Consider the following 18,456-nt stretch of genomic DNA (forward strand, 5'->3'; position numbering starts at 1 on the left):
TTCTTTATGAATTTACCAGCGAAAAGCTATTACTCTTTCAATAATCTTCTATTAGCTATGGACCATCTTAGACTATTGCTCAACAACTTCAACTAGTTATTTTAATTCGGATTATCGACAAGTAAAAGTCAATAGCTAAATTAATCACGTGTTTTAGGTATTGACTACTAAATGGATAATTAAAACACGAATTTCCAGACTGCAACGTCTCAATCGATTTAATTTTTTTTTTAAATTTTTATGAGATTAGCTCCACATATCTTGTTGCTGTTTCCATATTTACTGTAAACTCCTGTTATGTGCTCACCAATATTAACGCATTTCTGTTCATTAAAAAAGGCAAGTTTTAAACGCGATGGTATCTGCGAGTTCGAACACTATAGGGCTATATGAATCACTACCAGATTGAAGGAGCGGAGTTTCTTCCAGGCATCTCTTCGGGGGGGGGGGGGGGGGCTACTCCCGAAGAAACTCTACTCCCCCCCTCCCCCTCCCCCCCCCCCCCGAACGAGATGGAATTTATATTGAAAACATATACTTTTACTCCCCCCCCCCCTGAAAATGTTGTCCACCCCCCCCCCCACTCGAAAATATCAAGTTCCACCCCCCCCCCCGGAGAAAAAAGTCTGGAAGAAATACTGTGAAGGAGTTAACAAGATATTTATGAGGCAGGTTTTTTTTTTGTTTTTTTTATATGTAATGTTTTCAATACTTAAACATTAAAACATGTTTAAAAAATATACTTTTTAAATATTGTAAATAAACTTTATATTTTATGTTTTTGGTTACAAAATAATGTGAATAGCCACTAACAAGATGAAACATGAAGAAAACACGACGACTCAGGCAACGAATATAAAACGAAAAAGATACAGTAAAGCTACTGAGCGCTTCAAGGGCAGTTATCGATTTATTGATTTTCATACCATTTTTTTTCTTCGAAGTTTTGCTCCTGATTTTTTATATATATTTTTTAAATTTTTTTTTAAAATGATGACATTATAAATAATCCAGCCACATACTACACCGATGTTGGTTAAGCCTGCTTTACATGGGGAAATTTCTGTGAAACCAGAGCTTAAAAAGGAAATTTGTTTATGTATTACATGCATTAAGCACGTCTGATTCACTCATTACAGAAGATATTATCTGATAAAATAAGCGAATTAAAACTAAGATTACAGTATGTATTGTAACTAAGTGATTAGTTTCCTAACTAAATGATGATTTAACGTGTACTTACACATACAGTTAGAATAATCCAAACCCGAAGTAATGTTTTTGTCAACAAGCTACTAATCAATCATTCATGCCTGCGGATGTACAGCTTTAGTGTAGACCTACTTTAACTTGCACTACCTACATCCAATCAGGCCTGTTTGCTGTATTTTTCCAAGCATGGACTCAAATCCTGCGTAGGTATGCCAATATCCATCATGACCTATCCATCGTATTCTTAATTTATTCCAAGTATGGGCTCCAAGATAAGGTAAATATGTCAATATACATCATGACCTAACCATCATAATTTTCGCCATATTTTGCATTTCATATATGAGCAGTTTATACATCTTGTTGGTTTCGATTCATCAGCCATTCTCAATCCAGCGTCGACACATACAAGCATATACCGGGTTTTACTAGGATCAATGTTAAAAAGTGAGTATGTTTGATATTGATACTAAAAGCTGTTTTTAATATTTTCTGTTACAAAAGAGGTCGATATATTAGCTATTCTTTACACAGCACACAGAATAAGACAATTGATGATAGACTATCTGACATACAGTTAAAACTAGAATTTTTATAACTATAACATCATGACAGATATGACTATTTTTTTTGATGTTCTTAAATTCCAACATAATTTTCTTTCTTTTCATACAATAGCTCATCAATGAAAAGTGCTGATCCCACAACACACGACCGACATGATTATTCAGACTTTTCATGCAAGTTATATAACTGTCCAGTCAATGTTTAAACTATTGCTGTCACTTCACATATTTATCATGAGCTAACAAGGTATGTATGATGAAGTTTAACCTGTAATAGAATATACTGTATCGCAACACACAAATTGATGTATATAAGTAACAATTATTATATAGTTAGGTTATAACCTTTTTTAAAGTGTTCTAGCCACACTAAAAAGGTAAAACTTAAAACTTGAAAGTATTTTTTAAAAAATGTATTAAATTGTGAGCTGCGGAAAAAAAATGCTTTGGTAAAGAAGAGTGTTTTAATAGTTCATTATTGGCATGGGCAATTTAGAGTAAGCATTTATTTAAAACTGTTAGAGCCATATGAAATAGGTTTAGTTACAGTATAATACAATGGTAATGGTTAAAAAAAGTGTTTGGAGTTAGCTGAAGTACATTGCATACGAAATATATCATGATAATCTAAGAGAAAATAGTATGGTATAGCTAGATTACATAAAGCTGAATAGCAATGAATGCAACCTTAATTAAAACTTCCGATTCATTAGATATTTTTTTATATAAGCTTTAATTTACTTCCCAATATCTGTTTATTTGTTTGTGGGTTGTGACAAATATTGCAAATAAAAATAAAAATGCAATGATAACTATTTTAAAAATCTAATAAGACCTTGGGTTGGTCATTAACATTTGATTTTAAAAATTACTAAAAAATAATTACTAAATTCAATAATGAAATGGGAGATAACTTGATTAAATACTAGCCATTGCTCTATCAGCTTGCCGTGTGAACTGTTTAATCACGGTTGGCTGATTTCTATACTAAGAGGAGTTAATGGACTTAGAAGGGGCAGATAATAGTCTTTTTGGAGATTTCAAGCTACTGATCGGTTTAAAAAAAAAATATTTTCAGTCGTGTGTGCTGTTGACTTCACTGAGAACGAATTACCAAAAACACAAAAAATAAAACTAAAATAAAACTAAAAAGCTTTTACAATAATAAGCTTTTAAATGCACTAAAAAATCAATATTTTTTCTTGAGTAAAAGCATTGGTCGCTCAAAAGATCTCCTATGCATGTTAGCTACCAATGCTTTCAATTGAATAAAGCAAGTTTGTTTTATTTTATTACTTGTATTGGTGTTATTTTTTCGAGGCTCACTAATTAACTTTATGTTAATTTATGTTTTTTTTAAAAATAATTCCAGGACCAAGCGTAGATGTTGCCTTAGAACCATTATGTTCCACCCGGTCTACATATCTGTTTGGGCCAAAGATTGTGAACGTTTTTTGGTACAACAGATATTTAGATCGTGTGGTTCATTATCATCCGGAAGAAAATATCAACACGTGATGAAAATCTTCTTCGTTAATAATGGATGCATATCAAACATCTAACAGCCAGAACGTATAACAACACCAAGCTATAGATTTAAAAAAAAGGGAAATCCTATTATATCACACATAAATTACGGAATTATACAACATAAATGTTCAACAAAAGTTAGCGGAATTAACAATATTTAGTTGAAGGGCATTATCTTTATGAAGCCATATACCAGGTGCCTGTATCATACGGGAAACATGATGATAATCTTGGGGAAAATAGTAAAGTGCAGCTAAATGTACATAAAGCTCAATATCAATGATAGCAATATAATTTTTAAAATCTCGAATTAATATGATTTTTTACTCAAGGCTAATCAATTTACTTTAATTTGTATTGTTTCCTTAATTCCAGAGACAATGAAAGATGTGGCCTTAGAATCGTCATGTTCCACCCGGTCTAAATATCTGTTAGATCAAAGATTGTGAACGGTTTTTGGTATAGCAGATATTTAGATCGTGTGGTTCGCTATCATCCGTAGGGAAATATCAAGACGTGATGAAGATCTTCTTCGTTAATAATGGATCTAGGCCTATATCAAATATCTAACAGCCAGAACATATAACAACACCAAGATATAGATTAGAAATAAAGGGAAACCCTATTAGATCAGACATAAATTACAGAACAATATATCAGAAATGTTCAACAAAATAAAGGTAGCGGGATTGGCAATATTTAGTTGCATTATCTTTATGAAATCATATAAACGGTGTCTATGTCATTTGGAAAACATGATAGTAATCTAGGAAAAAAGTATAGTACAGCTATGTGTACATAAAGCTTAATAGCAATGATTGCAATATAATTAATAAAATCTCGAATTAATATGATTTTTTTACTCAATGCTAATCAATTAACGTTTTATTTGTATTGTTTCCTTAATTTCAGAGACATGGAAAGATGTTGCTTTAGAACCATCAAGTTCCACCCTGTCTAAATATCTGTTGGATCAAAGATTGTGAAAGTTTTTTGGTACAGCAGATATTCAGATCGTGTGGTTGACTATCATCCGACAGAAGGTAACAGGATGGATTTAATGAAACAATTCTTCTAGCTAATACCAACAAACCACAAACCTTTGTGAATGGATGCCTGCTTTCTATATCGAACATCTAACAGTCAAAACTTACAGCAACACCAATCTATAAATAAAATAAATGAAAACCTTATTGGATACGACAAAAATAGGGTATAGTATAATATAAATTTTTCACAAACGTTAGCGGGATAGGCAATATCTTGTTGAGGGGCACTGTCGTTATGCAACCATATACTTGATGTTTATCTCATCTGGAAAGCATGATGATAATCTTTGGGAAAATAGTAAAGTACAGCTAGATGTATATACATCTTAAAAGAAATGATTGCAATATAAACAATAAAATCTCGAATTAATGCGACACCGTTTTATTCGAGATGCATCCATTTACTTTTTGTTTATTTTTGTTGTTTCCATAATTTCAGTGACAGACGCAGATGTTGATTTAGAATCTTCAAGTTCCACCCGGTCTACATATCTGTTGTACCAAAGAATGTGAAAGTTTTTTTGGTATAGCAGATATTTAGATCGTGTGGTTCATTACATCTGACAGAAGATATAAAGACGTACAAAATGAAACAATTCATTTAGATGATACATGGGTCTACAGACTCCAGGCCTTCGTTAATGGATGCCCGCCTTGTATAACGAACATCTAAAAGCCAAAACATATAACAACAACAAGCTATAAATTAAAAAAATAAAGGGAAATTCTATTAGATAAGAAATAAATTACAGTATAATATAATCTAATAGTCTACAAAAGTTCGCGGGATTAACAATATTTAATAGAAGGGTATTATCTTTAAGAAATCATATACCAGGTGTCTATTTCATTCGGGAAGCATGATGATAATCTAGGGGGAAATAATATAGTGCAACCTGGGAGTACGTAAAGCTCAAGAAGAATGATTGCAATATAAATAATAAAATCTCGAATTAATTTGATTTGTTTTTACTCGAGACTAATCCATTTATTTTGTGTTTATTTGTGTTCTTTCTATTATTTCAGTGACAGCAAAGATGTTGCTTTTGAATCTTCAAGTTCCACTCGGTCTAAATATCTGTTGGATCAAAGATTGTGAACGTTTTTTTGGTACAGCAAATATTTAGATCGTGTGGTTGACTCTCATCCGACAGAAGACATCAAGACGTACATAAGGAAACAATTCATCTAGCTGATATGTACAGAGTCTAGGCTTTCCTTCATCCATGCCTGCCTTGAGTATCAAACATCGAACAGACAAAACATATAACAACAAGCTATAGATAAAATAAAGGGAAATTCTATAAGATGAGACGTAAATTGCAATATATTATAAAAGAAATGTTCCAAAAAAGTTCGCGGGATCGGCAATATTTAGTTCTAGAGTATTATCTTTAAGAAATCATACACCTGGTGTCTATATCATACGGGAAACTTGATGATTATCTAGGGGAAAATAATATAGTGCAGCTAGGAGCAGTGTTCCCTCTAAGCTGCGCGGCTGCGCGGCCGCGCAGCACTTTCAAATGTGCCGCGCAGAGATTTTCTGATGCCGCGCACAGATTATCAGAACGTCGGGCAAGCCTGATTCACTAAAAAAATTGAATTAAGCGACATTTTTAGTACCTGTTTTGTTAAACGAACAGTCTTTGTGTTTTGAGGCCTCGACCAAACTGATACTTAAAGCTTGTGACCCCTGGGGGAGGGGGTGACCTCGGTTGTCATACCACAGGTCTAGTTAATGACTTAACTCTCAACTGAGCGGGGCGGGTACCGATGTGATGTCTGGGTGACACTCCCTCTGCTTAATTTAATGGTTTACCCCAAAACTGACCGTAAAAGGGATTGTGGCTAGTAGCTGACCATGCAAGGTTTTATTTTCTATTGTCACTGCCCTCCCCCATCTCCCAACCCCCACCCACCTCCTTGATACTATGACGGTTTATTCAAGTCAGATGCAAATTCTAGGTTACTTAAGGTGGATGTGTTTTACTCTGTTTGGTTTAAGGATTTATATACTGTATATCCAATTCTTGGGATTATTACGTGCACCTGGATCGAACTGTTTCTGTATTCAAAGACTGGTTTAGTAAATAAGGAATAAAAGTTTACTACTCAGTGCTTTTTGAAAATGTTGAAAAGAAAAATGTGTGTAACAAGCGGTAAAACAATGCAGCAAAAAAAAGCAAGAGATTCGTTTAAACTGGAATGGCTCAAAGTTAAAGTAACAACCGATACGCCAGATTCTAAGAATGTTTCAGTTGAATTAGGAAGCATCTATGAATATTTAGATGAGATTGGACTGAAGTGGACTTCAGTGATTGGACTGTGCTGCTAGTACTTGTAACAAAACCAACAAAGACAACGAATTTGTCACAGGAAAGCGTTTGGAATCATGGAAGATTGACTACTGTAAACGTCATTTGTCTCGTGTTCACGAAGAAAATGTTGCGATTTTGTACACCCACTCAAATGGGACTGCTGCTGGTTAAAACTAACACTGAGCGAGAAGAACGAATTGAACAAAATGAGCGCCAGCGTTCAAACGAGGATCAAGTTCGAATCCTAATGCATAATGTTCTTCTCGCCATTAGGATGAACGCCTCGATGCTGTCGGTACAACTGATTCATAACCACATGGAGAAGTATGTTTCTATACCAGACAGTTGGCAGAACTTCGGGTAGCATCGTTCCACACGCTTATAGTTGATGAAAGTACTGACATAACAGTACATAAAATGCTAATCTTTTATTTTAAATTTCGTCCAGTCAATTGTTTATTCTACAAAACCGTTTTTGGTGGAATAATTCAGCTTACCGCATGTGATGCCTCAGCTCTGGAGGCAGCCATAACACAGTACTACACTGAACATCAACTTGACATGAACCGCATGGTAATGATAACATCAGACGGGGCATCGGTTATGTTAGGCCGTAGGAAGGGATTAGCTGCTTTATTGAAGGCTAAGGTCCCCCACCTTGTTGAACAGCACTGTGTTGCTCATCGATAAGACTTGGCACTTTCTGATGCTTGGAAAGATGTTAATTTGTTTAAAAATATTGAGGTTCTCTTACGCAGTTTACATTTTATTTAGTCGATCTTCGGTTAAAAAGGGCGCACTTGAAGAATTGGCCAAGATGCATGATATGGATGTAATTTCTTTTCGACCAATTCATGAAGTTCGTTGGTTGTCACGTCACTTTGCTGTCAGTGCTTTTGTTAGAAATCTTGATGTTTTAGCTGCCTACTGTGAAGAACAAGTCCAAGACTGCAATGATCCTGTTTGTTGTTATATTTTGAAATCATTAAGAGATCCCCTGTATCAAATTGCGCTTTATACCGTTAATGATGTATTAACTGAATTAGCTAATCTATCAATGTTGTTGCAGCGAAGTAATTTATCATCTATTGAAGCACATCAATTTTGCATTTCTAAAATACGCAAATTAGAAGCACAATACCTGAGTGAAGATGTATATTGGAATGATAAAGCCAAGAAAATTTTGAATGAAAACGTAGGAATCGACACAAGACAAATCACGCAGTTTATACGATCGGTCTGCGATCATTTAAATGTAAGGTTTCCAGGAGATGAACTGCAGTTTTGGTCAGCTTTTGATCATACTTGTTTAAAAAAATTGTGCATTTGAGTTTGGCGTCAAAGAGATCAAACAACTGTGCGTTAAGTGCAAAGACTTGTTACAAACAACAAATGAAGAGTCATTTATCACGCAATACAATGACTTCAAATTTCAGATCAGTGAAAAACTCAAATCAGGTTCAGTAAATTCACTAACTGAAATCGCAGGAGTTACTTTAAACGATGAACAATTTAGCTCATTGGCAAAGTTAATTAACATATGCTGTACTTTTCAAGCATTCAGCGCTGATTGCGAGCGAGGTTTTAGTCTTATGAACAGCATTAAAGTGCAAGCACGAAATAGACTTGAAGTCACACATTTGGAGAATCTAATGCGAATTAAATTATATCTAAATGCTGGAGAGGATGTGGATTTAAACAAAGCATATAAGGTGTGGAAGCAAGGCAAGGTTAGACGCGAGAAATTGCAATAAATGCCACTGAAAGGTTAGCTAATTTTGTTTTCAAGTCAGCTTTTTAAAATGGTTAAAATGTTAAACTGTTGTATTTGTATTACCGTTATGGTATTAACATTATTAACATATGATTGCATTACACTAACATAGTAAGTCGACCATATAACATGTTGTCTAAGTATAACTCTGAAAGTTTCTGTTGTGTATTTTATTTTATTTTGATGGGATTCGTATCTTCTTTTAATTGCATACGTTTCACTAGTCCTACACATTATACTATTAATTTATATCAAAATGCATGCCTTCATTACTCTGCTTAATTGCAAGCTTAAACATACATATAAAGTTGCCCAAGTCATTTTTAGCACCGCGCACACAACATATTTTTTGCACACACACTCTGGGTCCTTAGAGGGAACATTGGCTAGGAGTACGTAAAGCTCAAGAAGAATGATTGCAATATAAATAATACAATCTCGAATTAATTTCATTTGTTTTTACTCAAGATTCATCCATCTATTTTGTGTTTATTGATGTTCTTTCTATTATTTCAGTGACAGGCAAAGATGTTGCTTTAGAATCGTAAAGTTCCACCCGTTCTAAATATCTGTTGGATCAAAGATTGTGAAAGTTTTTTGGTACAGCAGATATTTAGATAGTGTGGTTCGATATTATCCTACAGAAGATATCATTACGTACATAAGGAAACAATTAATCTAGCTTATATATGGGCCTACAGACTCCAGACCTATGTTAATGGATGCCTGCCTTGTATATCAAAAATCTATCTACTCGCCTTAGAAACTTTACCAACAACAAGTTAATGAGAAAATATAGGAAAACTCTTTTGGTTAAGAAATACGAATCTCAATAAAAAATGATTGCAATATAAATATTAAAATCTCGTTTTAATATGATATTTTTTTACTCGAAGCTCATCAAATTACTTTTTGTTTATTTTTGTTGACATAATTTCATTGACAATCGCAGAAGTTGCCTTAGAACTATAAAGTACCATCCGGTCTAAATATCTGCTGTGCCAAAGATTGTGAAAGTTTTTTGGCATACCAGATATTTAGATCGTGTGGTTCATTGTCATCTGACGAAAGGTACCAAGACGTACATAAGGAAGGAATTCTTCTAGCTGATATGTAGGCCTACAGACTCCAGACATTCGTTAATCGATGCCAGTCTTGTATATCGAACATCTACTCGCCAAAGAAACTTTAATAACACCAAGTTAATGAGAATATATGGGAAAATTCTCTTGGTTAAGCATTACAAAAAAAGACGGTGGATTTAATCCCTACAAGCAAACTTGCAATCCACCGTGAATATAACTATTACACACAGAGGCGTAGCGATGGGGGGGGGGGGAAGGGGGTACATATGTCCCCGGGCGCCGACCTTAGGGGGCGCCAAAATGGGTTGTAAAAACAAATTAAAATGTCATTTTAGCTGCAGTTTAGCATTATAAACAGTTTGAGGGGGGGGGGTGCAAATTGAAAGTTTGTCCCCGGGCGCTGGAAGGGTCGCTACGCATCTGATTACACAATTAACAGATGAGTGAGCTGTGATTATTCATAAACGTGATCCAAGTTCTACAAACGATATTTGACCTGCCGTGAACTACACATCGTCCAACAGATGAACACAAAGAAGTCTAAGTGATGATGGGCAGGTAGAAGGAGGCATGACACAAGTGGTCATGTCTTGCTCCACGTTTTGTGAAGAGGGGGGGGGGAGAGGAGGTAATATAAATGGGCGTATAGCTCGTGAAGGGAGGCTAATCATCATCCGTTCGTGCCCAAAGTGCATGCGGCAGATGAAGTAAAGTTTATCTGCCTCAATGACCTCTACATACAAGAGGATGGTCTGGTCAGTTCTATACCCAGCCGTTTTTGTTTCCCTAACGTGAATCAGGTACGTTCTACAAACTCGAGCCAGGGATCCGAACACGAGACTTTCGGTGTAGCAGTCAAGTGCTCTACTTATCTGCCACACCGTCTCAGGTGAGGTTATCAAGAAGTAAATGGAAATGGTTGATCTTGATTGTGTCCGGCTACGGCATCGATGTTTGTTCAGATACAATGCTTCTCACGTTGTTGAATGCTGTTTTATCAAAGTTGACAAAAATATGCTTTGGTGATACAGTGTTCACCCGTGTGGGACTCACATTCAACTGTAAAGCGACATCAAGGTTCATATTACGTGTAGTTGTCGTGTTGTGGGTTTGGCTAAGCTACGCCCTCATGTTAGTAATGACATTGTGATGTTTTTAAATCCTAACAATGATTGTTCTGTCGATTTCCAATATTTACACAAATCAATGCAATACCTTCGTATAAATAAGTGCACTATAATATCTTATTGCTATAAAGAAATTTTATTTCTGTTGCATATTTAGTTTTGTTGTAATTACCAATGTCTTTGCATTATCTTCCCCCCCCCCCTTTCCACCCCACCCCCCCCCCCCCCGTATGGCACCCGGGGCTTGGTACTTGGCCAGTCAAGAATAGGTCCATTGCTTGCTGCTTGCGTGTCGTAAGAGGCGACTAAAAGCAGTCGTTGTGGAGTCTTTGTTCTGTCGTTCTAGTCTGTATTACTCTTCAACTTTCTTCTATTCATTTGTTTAATACATCACTAAAAAACATTTCTGTATAATTGCAGATTAGAGCTGAGGCCTCAGCACAAATAGCTTCCCAGCAGACGGATTGTAGATTTATCGTATAACATTCCTACATAATTAGACGCGACGGTCCATTGGTTCATTAACTAACACATTGTATTTGTATGTTTTGAGTTTTAAATTTTTTTTACAGCACATTTATGTTGAAAATTTAGTAATCATATGCATTAATAAAATACAGTCATAATTTAAACCCAAACATTTTTCAAGTCTTAGATATCATACAATAATTATTTTTACAATCTTCAGATATCTCTAGAATACTGTTTATTATCTACAGATTCAGGATCAGCGAAGACAACTTCCCAGCAATGAGTGCTCTATCCTATCTCCTGAAGGGCAGTCTTTCTAACTACACCGCTAATCCTGATGATCAACTATACGGCGTACAAGTGGATTTACTTTTTATAGTAGACCTCATTCTAAACTGCTTCAGCATTACAGTTCTATGCATATATGGAGTTTTCGGCAACGGGGTTAATCTATCTTTAATGGCGAATAAGGGATTTCAAAGCTCATCTGCCGTTGCTTTCAGAGGATTGGCGTTGTTCGATTTGTTTTTGTCATCCATTCAATGTATTTTACAGTTTTGCAACTTTTACAATATTTTTCAAGGTAGTTTTGTTATCGATTGCACTTATTTTCTTTTTCCCTGGAACCAATATGTGAACACTATAAGCATCTTCATTGTTGTGTCCGTGGTCTTGTTAAAATTTGTTATCTTGTGTTACCAAACACTCATCAATAAGAACGTCAGCAAGAACATGATGTTTTGGATGATTATTCTTATCTTCAGTTCTACGATTTTTTTCATACTCCCGCTTCAAGTCCTTTCATATTTTGAGATTTTCCCAATCAGGAAAGAAAACTTGCCACTGAATTTGAATAAAAATTGCCAGAGCAAAGATATATTCCACCCACTCTACCACAACATCTGTCTACTCATAACAACTTGCACTATATCCGTGTTCGTGATCGCCTGCTGTAGTCTGTTAACCATCCTCAAACTTGAAACAATGACCAAGAAATCTGTGACCCGATTCCAGGAAACGAAGGAGTACCAGGACATTTCGGGGATTATCCCAGTCCTCTGTGCAAGCCTGACCATTTTGGTCATCTCGCCAACATTAGTGTTTGGGGTTATGTACGTCTATCTAAAACGAGATTTCTCACGCAAGCTACACCGTCTTAGCATGTTACTGATGCAGCTGTTCTGCGAGGTGAACGTGGTTGTTCTGTTGGCCGTCTACGTGTGGTTGAGCAGAAAGTTCAAAGGTTATTTACAGAAGTATCTTCGTGTTTTCAAGAGCAACTAAGGAAAGATAAAACTTTTAATTCTGCTCCGCAGAAATGTGTAATGTGCATTTTATTTTAATGTAACGCTAACCATCGCTTGAAACAGTATTATTTCCTTAATGGTTAAACATTTCCTTAGATTTAGTACATGTAATTCTTGATGTGCAAACATTTAACTTGATTCTTTACTGTTTACTAATGTTAATAGATTTTTAAAATAATTTGTTATGTCCATATTTTATTTCTTTACACGCTTACGTAAGTTACTTAGAGGTCTAATAAGTACGGACAGTTTTATTTTAAATACGAAATCGCTGTTATAAATAGTTGCTTTTTACGGATTTATATTTCAGATAATTGATTACAAACGATTATAGGAATGGCCAGGGTCAGGTTCAGGTTCAGGGTCAGGGTCAGGGTGAGGGTCATGGTCATGGTCATGGTCATGGTCATGGTCATGGTCATGGTCATGGTCATGGTCATGGTCATGGTCATGGTCATGGTCATGGTCATGGTCATGGTCATGGTCATGGTCATGGTCATGGTCATGGTCATGGTCATGGTCATGGTCATGGTCATGGTCATGGTCATGGTCATGGTCATGGTCATGGTCATGGTCATGGTCATGGTCATGGTCATGGTCATGGTCATGGGTATGGGTATGGGTATGGGTATGGGTATGGGTATGGGTATGGGTATGGGTATGGGTATGGGTATGGGTATGGGTATGGGTATGGGTATGGGTATGGGTATGGGTATGGGTAAGGGTATTGGTATGGGTATGGGTATGGGTATGGGTATGGGTATGGGTATGGGCATGGGTATGGGTATGGGTATGGGTATGGGTAAGGGTATGGGAATGGGTATGGGTGTGGGTATGGGTATGGGTATGGGTATGGGTATGGGTATGGGTATGGGTATGGGTAAGGGTAAGGGTATGGGAATGGGTATGGGTGTGGGTATGGGTATGGGTATGGGTATGGGTATGCGTATGGGTATGGGTATGGGTATGGGTATGGGTATGGGTAGGGGTACGAGTATGGATATGGTATGGGTATGGGTATGGGTATGGGTATGGGTATGGGTATGGTATGGGTATGGGTATGGGTATGGGTATGGGTAAGGGTATGGGAATGGGTATGGGTGTGGGTATGGGTATGGGTATGGGTATGGGTATGGGTAGGGGTACGAGTATGGGTATGGGTATGGGTACCCAGGTTTGGTGATTGGTAGAGGTAGTCATAGACGTAGCTATCAAGGTAGAGATAGTAATTAATTTTTGGTTTTAGATTTATATTAAACTAACATTAGTTTTAAGTGTGTTGAAATTGCTATAAATCAGGATTCAATTTTAGATTCAAGATAAATCAAAGTTTAATTTTAAACTTCATTGTAGGGTCGAACTTGTATTTTGATTTATGAAGAAGTTTAATGTTATAGTTATAATATAATTTTTAAATTTGATTTAATGTTTAGTTATAAGAATAAGTTTGGAATTAAGCATTAAACGTATGAATAAAGCACTAAACGACCAAAATTTACTTTATAATTACATACATTAAATGTATTAATGTAAGTGTCGTAATTATTAGTCACAATTTGGCCAAACATTCTTCCTAAAACTCCATAATACCAGCTAGGAAAAAATATACGTTAGAATTTGACCAATTATCTTTTTAATGACATTCGTGAACAACATTTTCAAAATTCAAAGACATTGTGGTGTTTAAAAATTGTAAAATAAATGCAAAGATCTCAATAATAAACTTCCAAAGAACAATGTAAACAGTGCTTATTATTATTATTGATGGGTATTAAGTTCATTGTTTCAAAATGCAACTTAGACAATTGTAGTTTCGTATCGTTGTGGTTAACAGATTCAGGATCGGCGTTACCTATAAGGCGAACTAGGCGACCCTCCCTAAGGGGCGCAAAAAGGTTTAGTTGCTATTATCGAAAAGTAAATAATAATTAATAACTCTGATTATCTTTTAGAAACTATAGATGGTAATACACAAAGGAGTAGCGATCTATTTCGACGCCCAGCACGAACTATCAATTTTGCACCCCCACCCCAAATATATATAGGCCTATATTTATTCGCGATGGTGAAAATGCAACCCCACCTCCCTAATTTGGAAAGGTCGGGGCGCTTTTTACTAGTCACTTTCCCTTTTTATTTTGGTGTCACATAATTGATGTAGAAAACGATTAAATAAGTTCGTAATTTAAATTTCGAACATTTCAAATGGTTATCTAATTTTAATGTTGATGTAGTAATCGCTTCAGAGCATGACGGGTCATGTTTTAAGCAATGTTTTGAACAGTTACCCGTATTTGATATTTTTGAAAGGTGTCCCTCTATTTAGGGGATCCAAAATTATTTCCATTTTAGTATATTGAAAGCATATTTATTTAATGAATGTCATCAAAATTGACTAGAAGTGTGTTATGATAAAGCTACCGTATTTAGATCTTCAATCAAAAACTACAGTTAAGTAGTCAATGAGTAAAATATATCTTTTAGACACGGTTACATAGCTAGTATAAAAGATTTGTTACAGTTATTACGTAATGAAATTTAGAGCGATGTATTGTGTTTTTCAAGCACGTCTTTATTACACTTAGTAGTTTAGCTATTCTTATTAAAGTTATTTCCCTTGAATAAATGTTATGGTTTTTGTATTTCTAAATGGGAGATAATTCGTTGCTTAACTTTACATTCATTTCAAATTCCTGCGCTTTAGGTTAACCGCTCACTTATAAATACAACATATTACACGTTATTATTAGCTATTGTAAAAATTATATAGAACAGAAGTTCTAAACAAAATAGTTTGGTAGTTTTTTTTTTTTTGGCATCATCAAGTTGAAAAATAAATACATCAGATTGCAATGCCTAATGTTAGTAGACATACAGTATGAGCAACAAACGCGTCAAAAATCGTCTTGGTCGCAAATTGATCATCGAATTAATAAAATGTCTTTTTCGTATTTTTCACCCTCTCCTAAAAGATTCATATATAACACTTTTAGGCTGGAATCTATAACATTTGTAACCTTTTATTTTTCAGAAACAAAAACGTTACATATTCACACAATATAGACATTTTACAAGTATATCTAAAGACAGTCAAACAGGTAAGTTCCGTTCTGGAACTCACATTGGGAGGTCTGCAGAGAGTCCAACACTACAAGAACTGTGTTTTTTTCAGTGCTTTTTTTCCCGACTTTTTTTCCCGGGCATTGCGGGCGGGGAGGGGGGGGGGGGGGTTAGCACAAACAGGAATTGAAGGAATTGGTACAAATTTTGCGACGAAGGAGGCAAGTAAAATTTGATTTTGATGTCTACTTATAACGTGTGTGCAATTGATAATAAATTAATATGTCACTTTAATTAAATGGTTTCTTATACATATGTTTTTAGCAATTAATGTGTGTGAAAGAGGGCGTTTTAATAAGTTTTGCCTAGGGTGCTAAATATTGCTGGCGCCGGCTCTGCAACCGATGTATGATCTTGTAGCGACAGCTAGTCTCATGCACCTTCGTGTTCTGCAGTGTCTACTATACCATCTACTACACCATCATCACAGGTCAGATTAAATTTGCATTACAATCAATTGTAATTAATGGAGTGAGCAATTAATTTGTTGTAATGTTCCGAATTATGCATCTATTACATCTTAAATAATATATCATTAAGATTAGAAATAATGAAAGTATAACAATTATAATGATATACTTGTAACATCCTAATTGATATATCTATATTTTTAAAATGTGTGCTTATAACATCGCTAATGTTTTTCCTATATCAGAGCTATACGCCGTACAGCGATAGACCACAGCGTCTCACCTTTTCATCAATGGCATAGATGGTAAGATAAATGTATATAACATCTAGCGGCCCAGTAACATCTAGCTGCCCAGTAACATCTTGCGGCCCAGTAACATCTAGCGGCCCAGTAACATCTAAGATGGTAAGATAAATGTATATAACATCTAGCGGCCCAGTAACATCTAGCTGCCCAGTAACATCTTGCGGCCCAGTAACATCTAGCGGCCCAGTAACATCTAAGATGGTAAGATAAATGTATATAACATCTAGCGGCCCAGTAACATCTTGCGGCCCAGTAACATCTAAGATGGTAAGATAAATGTATATAACATCTAGCGGCCCAGTAACATCTTGCGGCCCAGTAACATCTAAGATGGTAAGATAAATGTATATAACATCTAGCGGCCCAGTAACATCTTGCGGCCCAGTAACATCAAGCGGCCCAGTAACATCTGACGGCCCAGTAACATCTAGCGGCCCAGTAACATCTAGCGGCCCAGTAACATCTTGCGGCCCAGTAACATCAAGCGGCCCAGTAACATCTGACGGCCCAGTAACATCTAGCGGCCCATTAACATACAGTGGCTCAGTAACATCTTGCGGCCCAGTAACATCAAGCGGTCCAGTAACATCTAGCGGCCCATTAACATAAAGTGGCTCAGTAACATCTTGCGGCCCAGTAACATCAAGCGGTCCAGTAACATCTGACGGCCCAGTAACATCAAGCGGCCCAGTAGCATGTAACGGCCCAGTAAAATTAAGCGGCCCAGTAACATATTGCGGCACAGTTACTTTTAGTGGCCCAGTAACATCAAGCGGCCCAGTAATATCTTGCTGTGGCCCAGTAACATCTAGCGGCCAGTAACATCAAGCGGCCAGTAATATCTAGCGGCCAAGTAACATCTCATTGCCCAGTAACATCTAGCGGCCCAGTAACATTAAGCGGCCCAGTTGCTTGTAACGGCCCAGTAACATTAAGCGGCCCAGTAGCATATTGCGGCCCAGTTACTTTTAGCGGCCCAGTAACATCAAGCGGCCCAGTAATATCTTGTTGTGGCCCAGTAACATCTAGCGGCCAGTAACATCAAGCGGCCAGTAATATCTAGCGGCCAAGTAACATCTCATTGCCCAGTAACATCGAGCGGCCCAGTAACATCTAGCGGCCCATTAACATACAGCGGCTCAGTAACATCTTGCGGCCCAGTAACATCAAGCGGTCCAGTAACATCTAGCGACCCAGTAACATGTAACGGGCCAGTAACATCTAGTGGCCCAGTAACATTAAGCGGCCCAGTAACATCAAGCGGCCCAGTAGCATGTAACGGCCCAGTAAAATTAAGCGGCCCAGTAACATATTGCGGCACAGTTACTTTTAGTGGCCCAGTAACATCAAGCGGCCCAGTAATATCTTGCTGTGGCCCAGTAACATCTAGCGGCCAGTAACATCAAGCGGCCAGTAATATCTAGCGGCCAAGTAACATCTCATTGCCCAGTAACATCGAGCGGCCCAGTAAAATCTAGCGGCCCATTAACATACAGCGGCTCAGTAACATCTTGCGGCCCAGTAACATCAAGCGGTCCAGTAACATCTAGCGACCCAGTAACATGTAACGGGCCAGTAACATCTAGTGGCCCAGTAACATTAAGCGGCCCAGTAACATTAAGCGGCCCAGTAACATCAAGCGGCCCAGTAACATCAAGCGGCCCAGTAACATCTAGCGGCCCAGTAACATCAAGCGGCCCAGTAACATCCAGCGGCCCAGTAACATTAAGCGGCCCAGTAACTTTAAGCGGCCCAGTAACATCTAGCGGCTCGGCAGCGGTGGACTGACTGTATCAAAGGGGCCCAAGAAAAAAAAAAGCAGCCCGCAATTTAAATTTGTGTTTGAATTTTTTGTTTATCCAATACCGCTGACCAAGGCCTACAAGGACACGGTTCGTTTTGCAACTGGAGCATGCAATAAAAAAATAAGCGACAAATCTGAATGTTCCATTAAACATATTTTTAGAAAATAACAAAGTATTAATACGTCCCTCACAGCGCTGATCTTGGGAGCCCACCGGGATTTTTCCCAGTGTCTCAGCGACCTAGTCTACTTTTGCGGTTCAGTAAAATCTAGTTGGCTCGCAGCATATTTCTTGAATATAAAGTGTTAATCGCACAGTCTGTGATTCGTTGTATTCCGATATTTTTGTAACAGGTAGTTGTTACTGTCAAC

The 18,456-nt window shown here is 36.9% G+C and overlaps 1 protein-coding gene across 1 annotated transcript; it reads right to left on the bottom strand.

The window, feature by feature from the left end:
* Positions 1-16,219: 16,219 nt before the first annotated feature.
* On the bottom strand, positions 16,220-17,429 carry LOC131941124 (tetra-peptide repeat homeobox protein 1-like). Its single transcript, XM_059300134.1, has 2 exons — positions 17,414-17,429; positions 16,220-17,088 (listed from the first exon to the last, which is right to left on the bottom strand). The coding sequence occupies exons 1-2, from the start codon at positions 17,427-17,429 to the stop codon at positions 16,220-16,222; spliced, it is 885 nt and encodes a 294-aa protein (XP_059156117.1).
* Between the last annotated feature and the right edge of the window lie 1,027 nt (positions 17,430-18,456).

Source organism: Physella acuta, unplaced genomic scaffold (assembly GCF_028476545.2).
Source record: "Physella acuta isolate Inbredline_101_S28 unplaced genomic scaffold, ASM2847654v3 ptg000347l, whole genome shotgun sequence".
Lineage (NCBI taxonomy): Eukaryota > Metazoa > Mollusca > Gastropoda > Physidae > Physella > Physella acuta.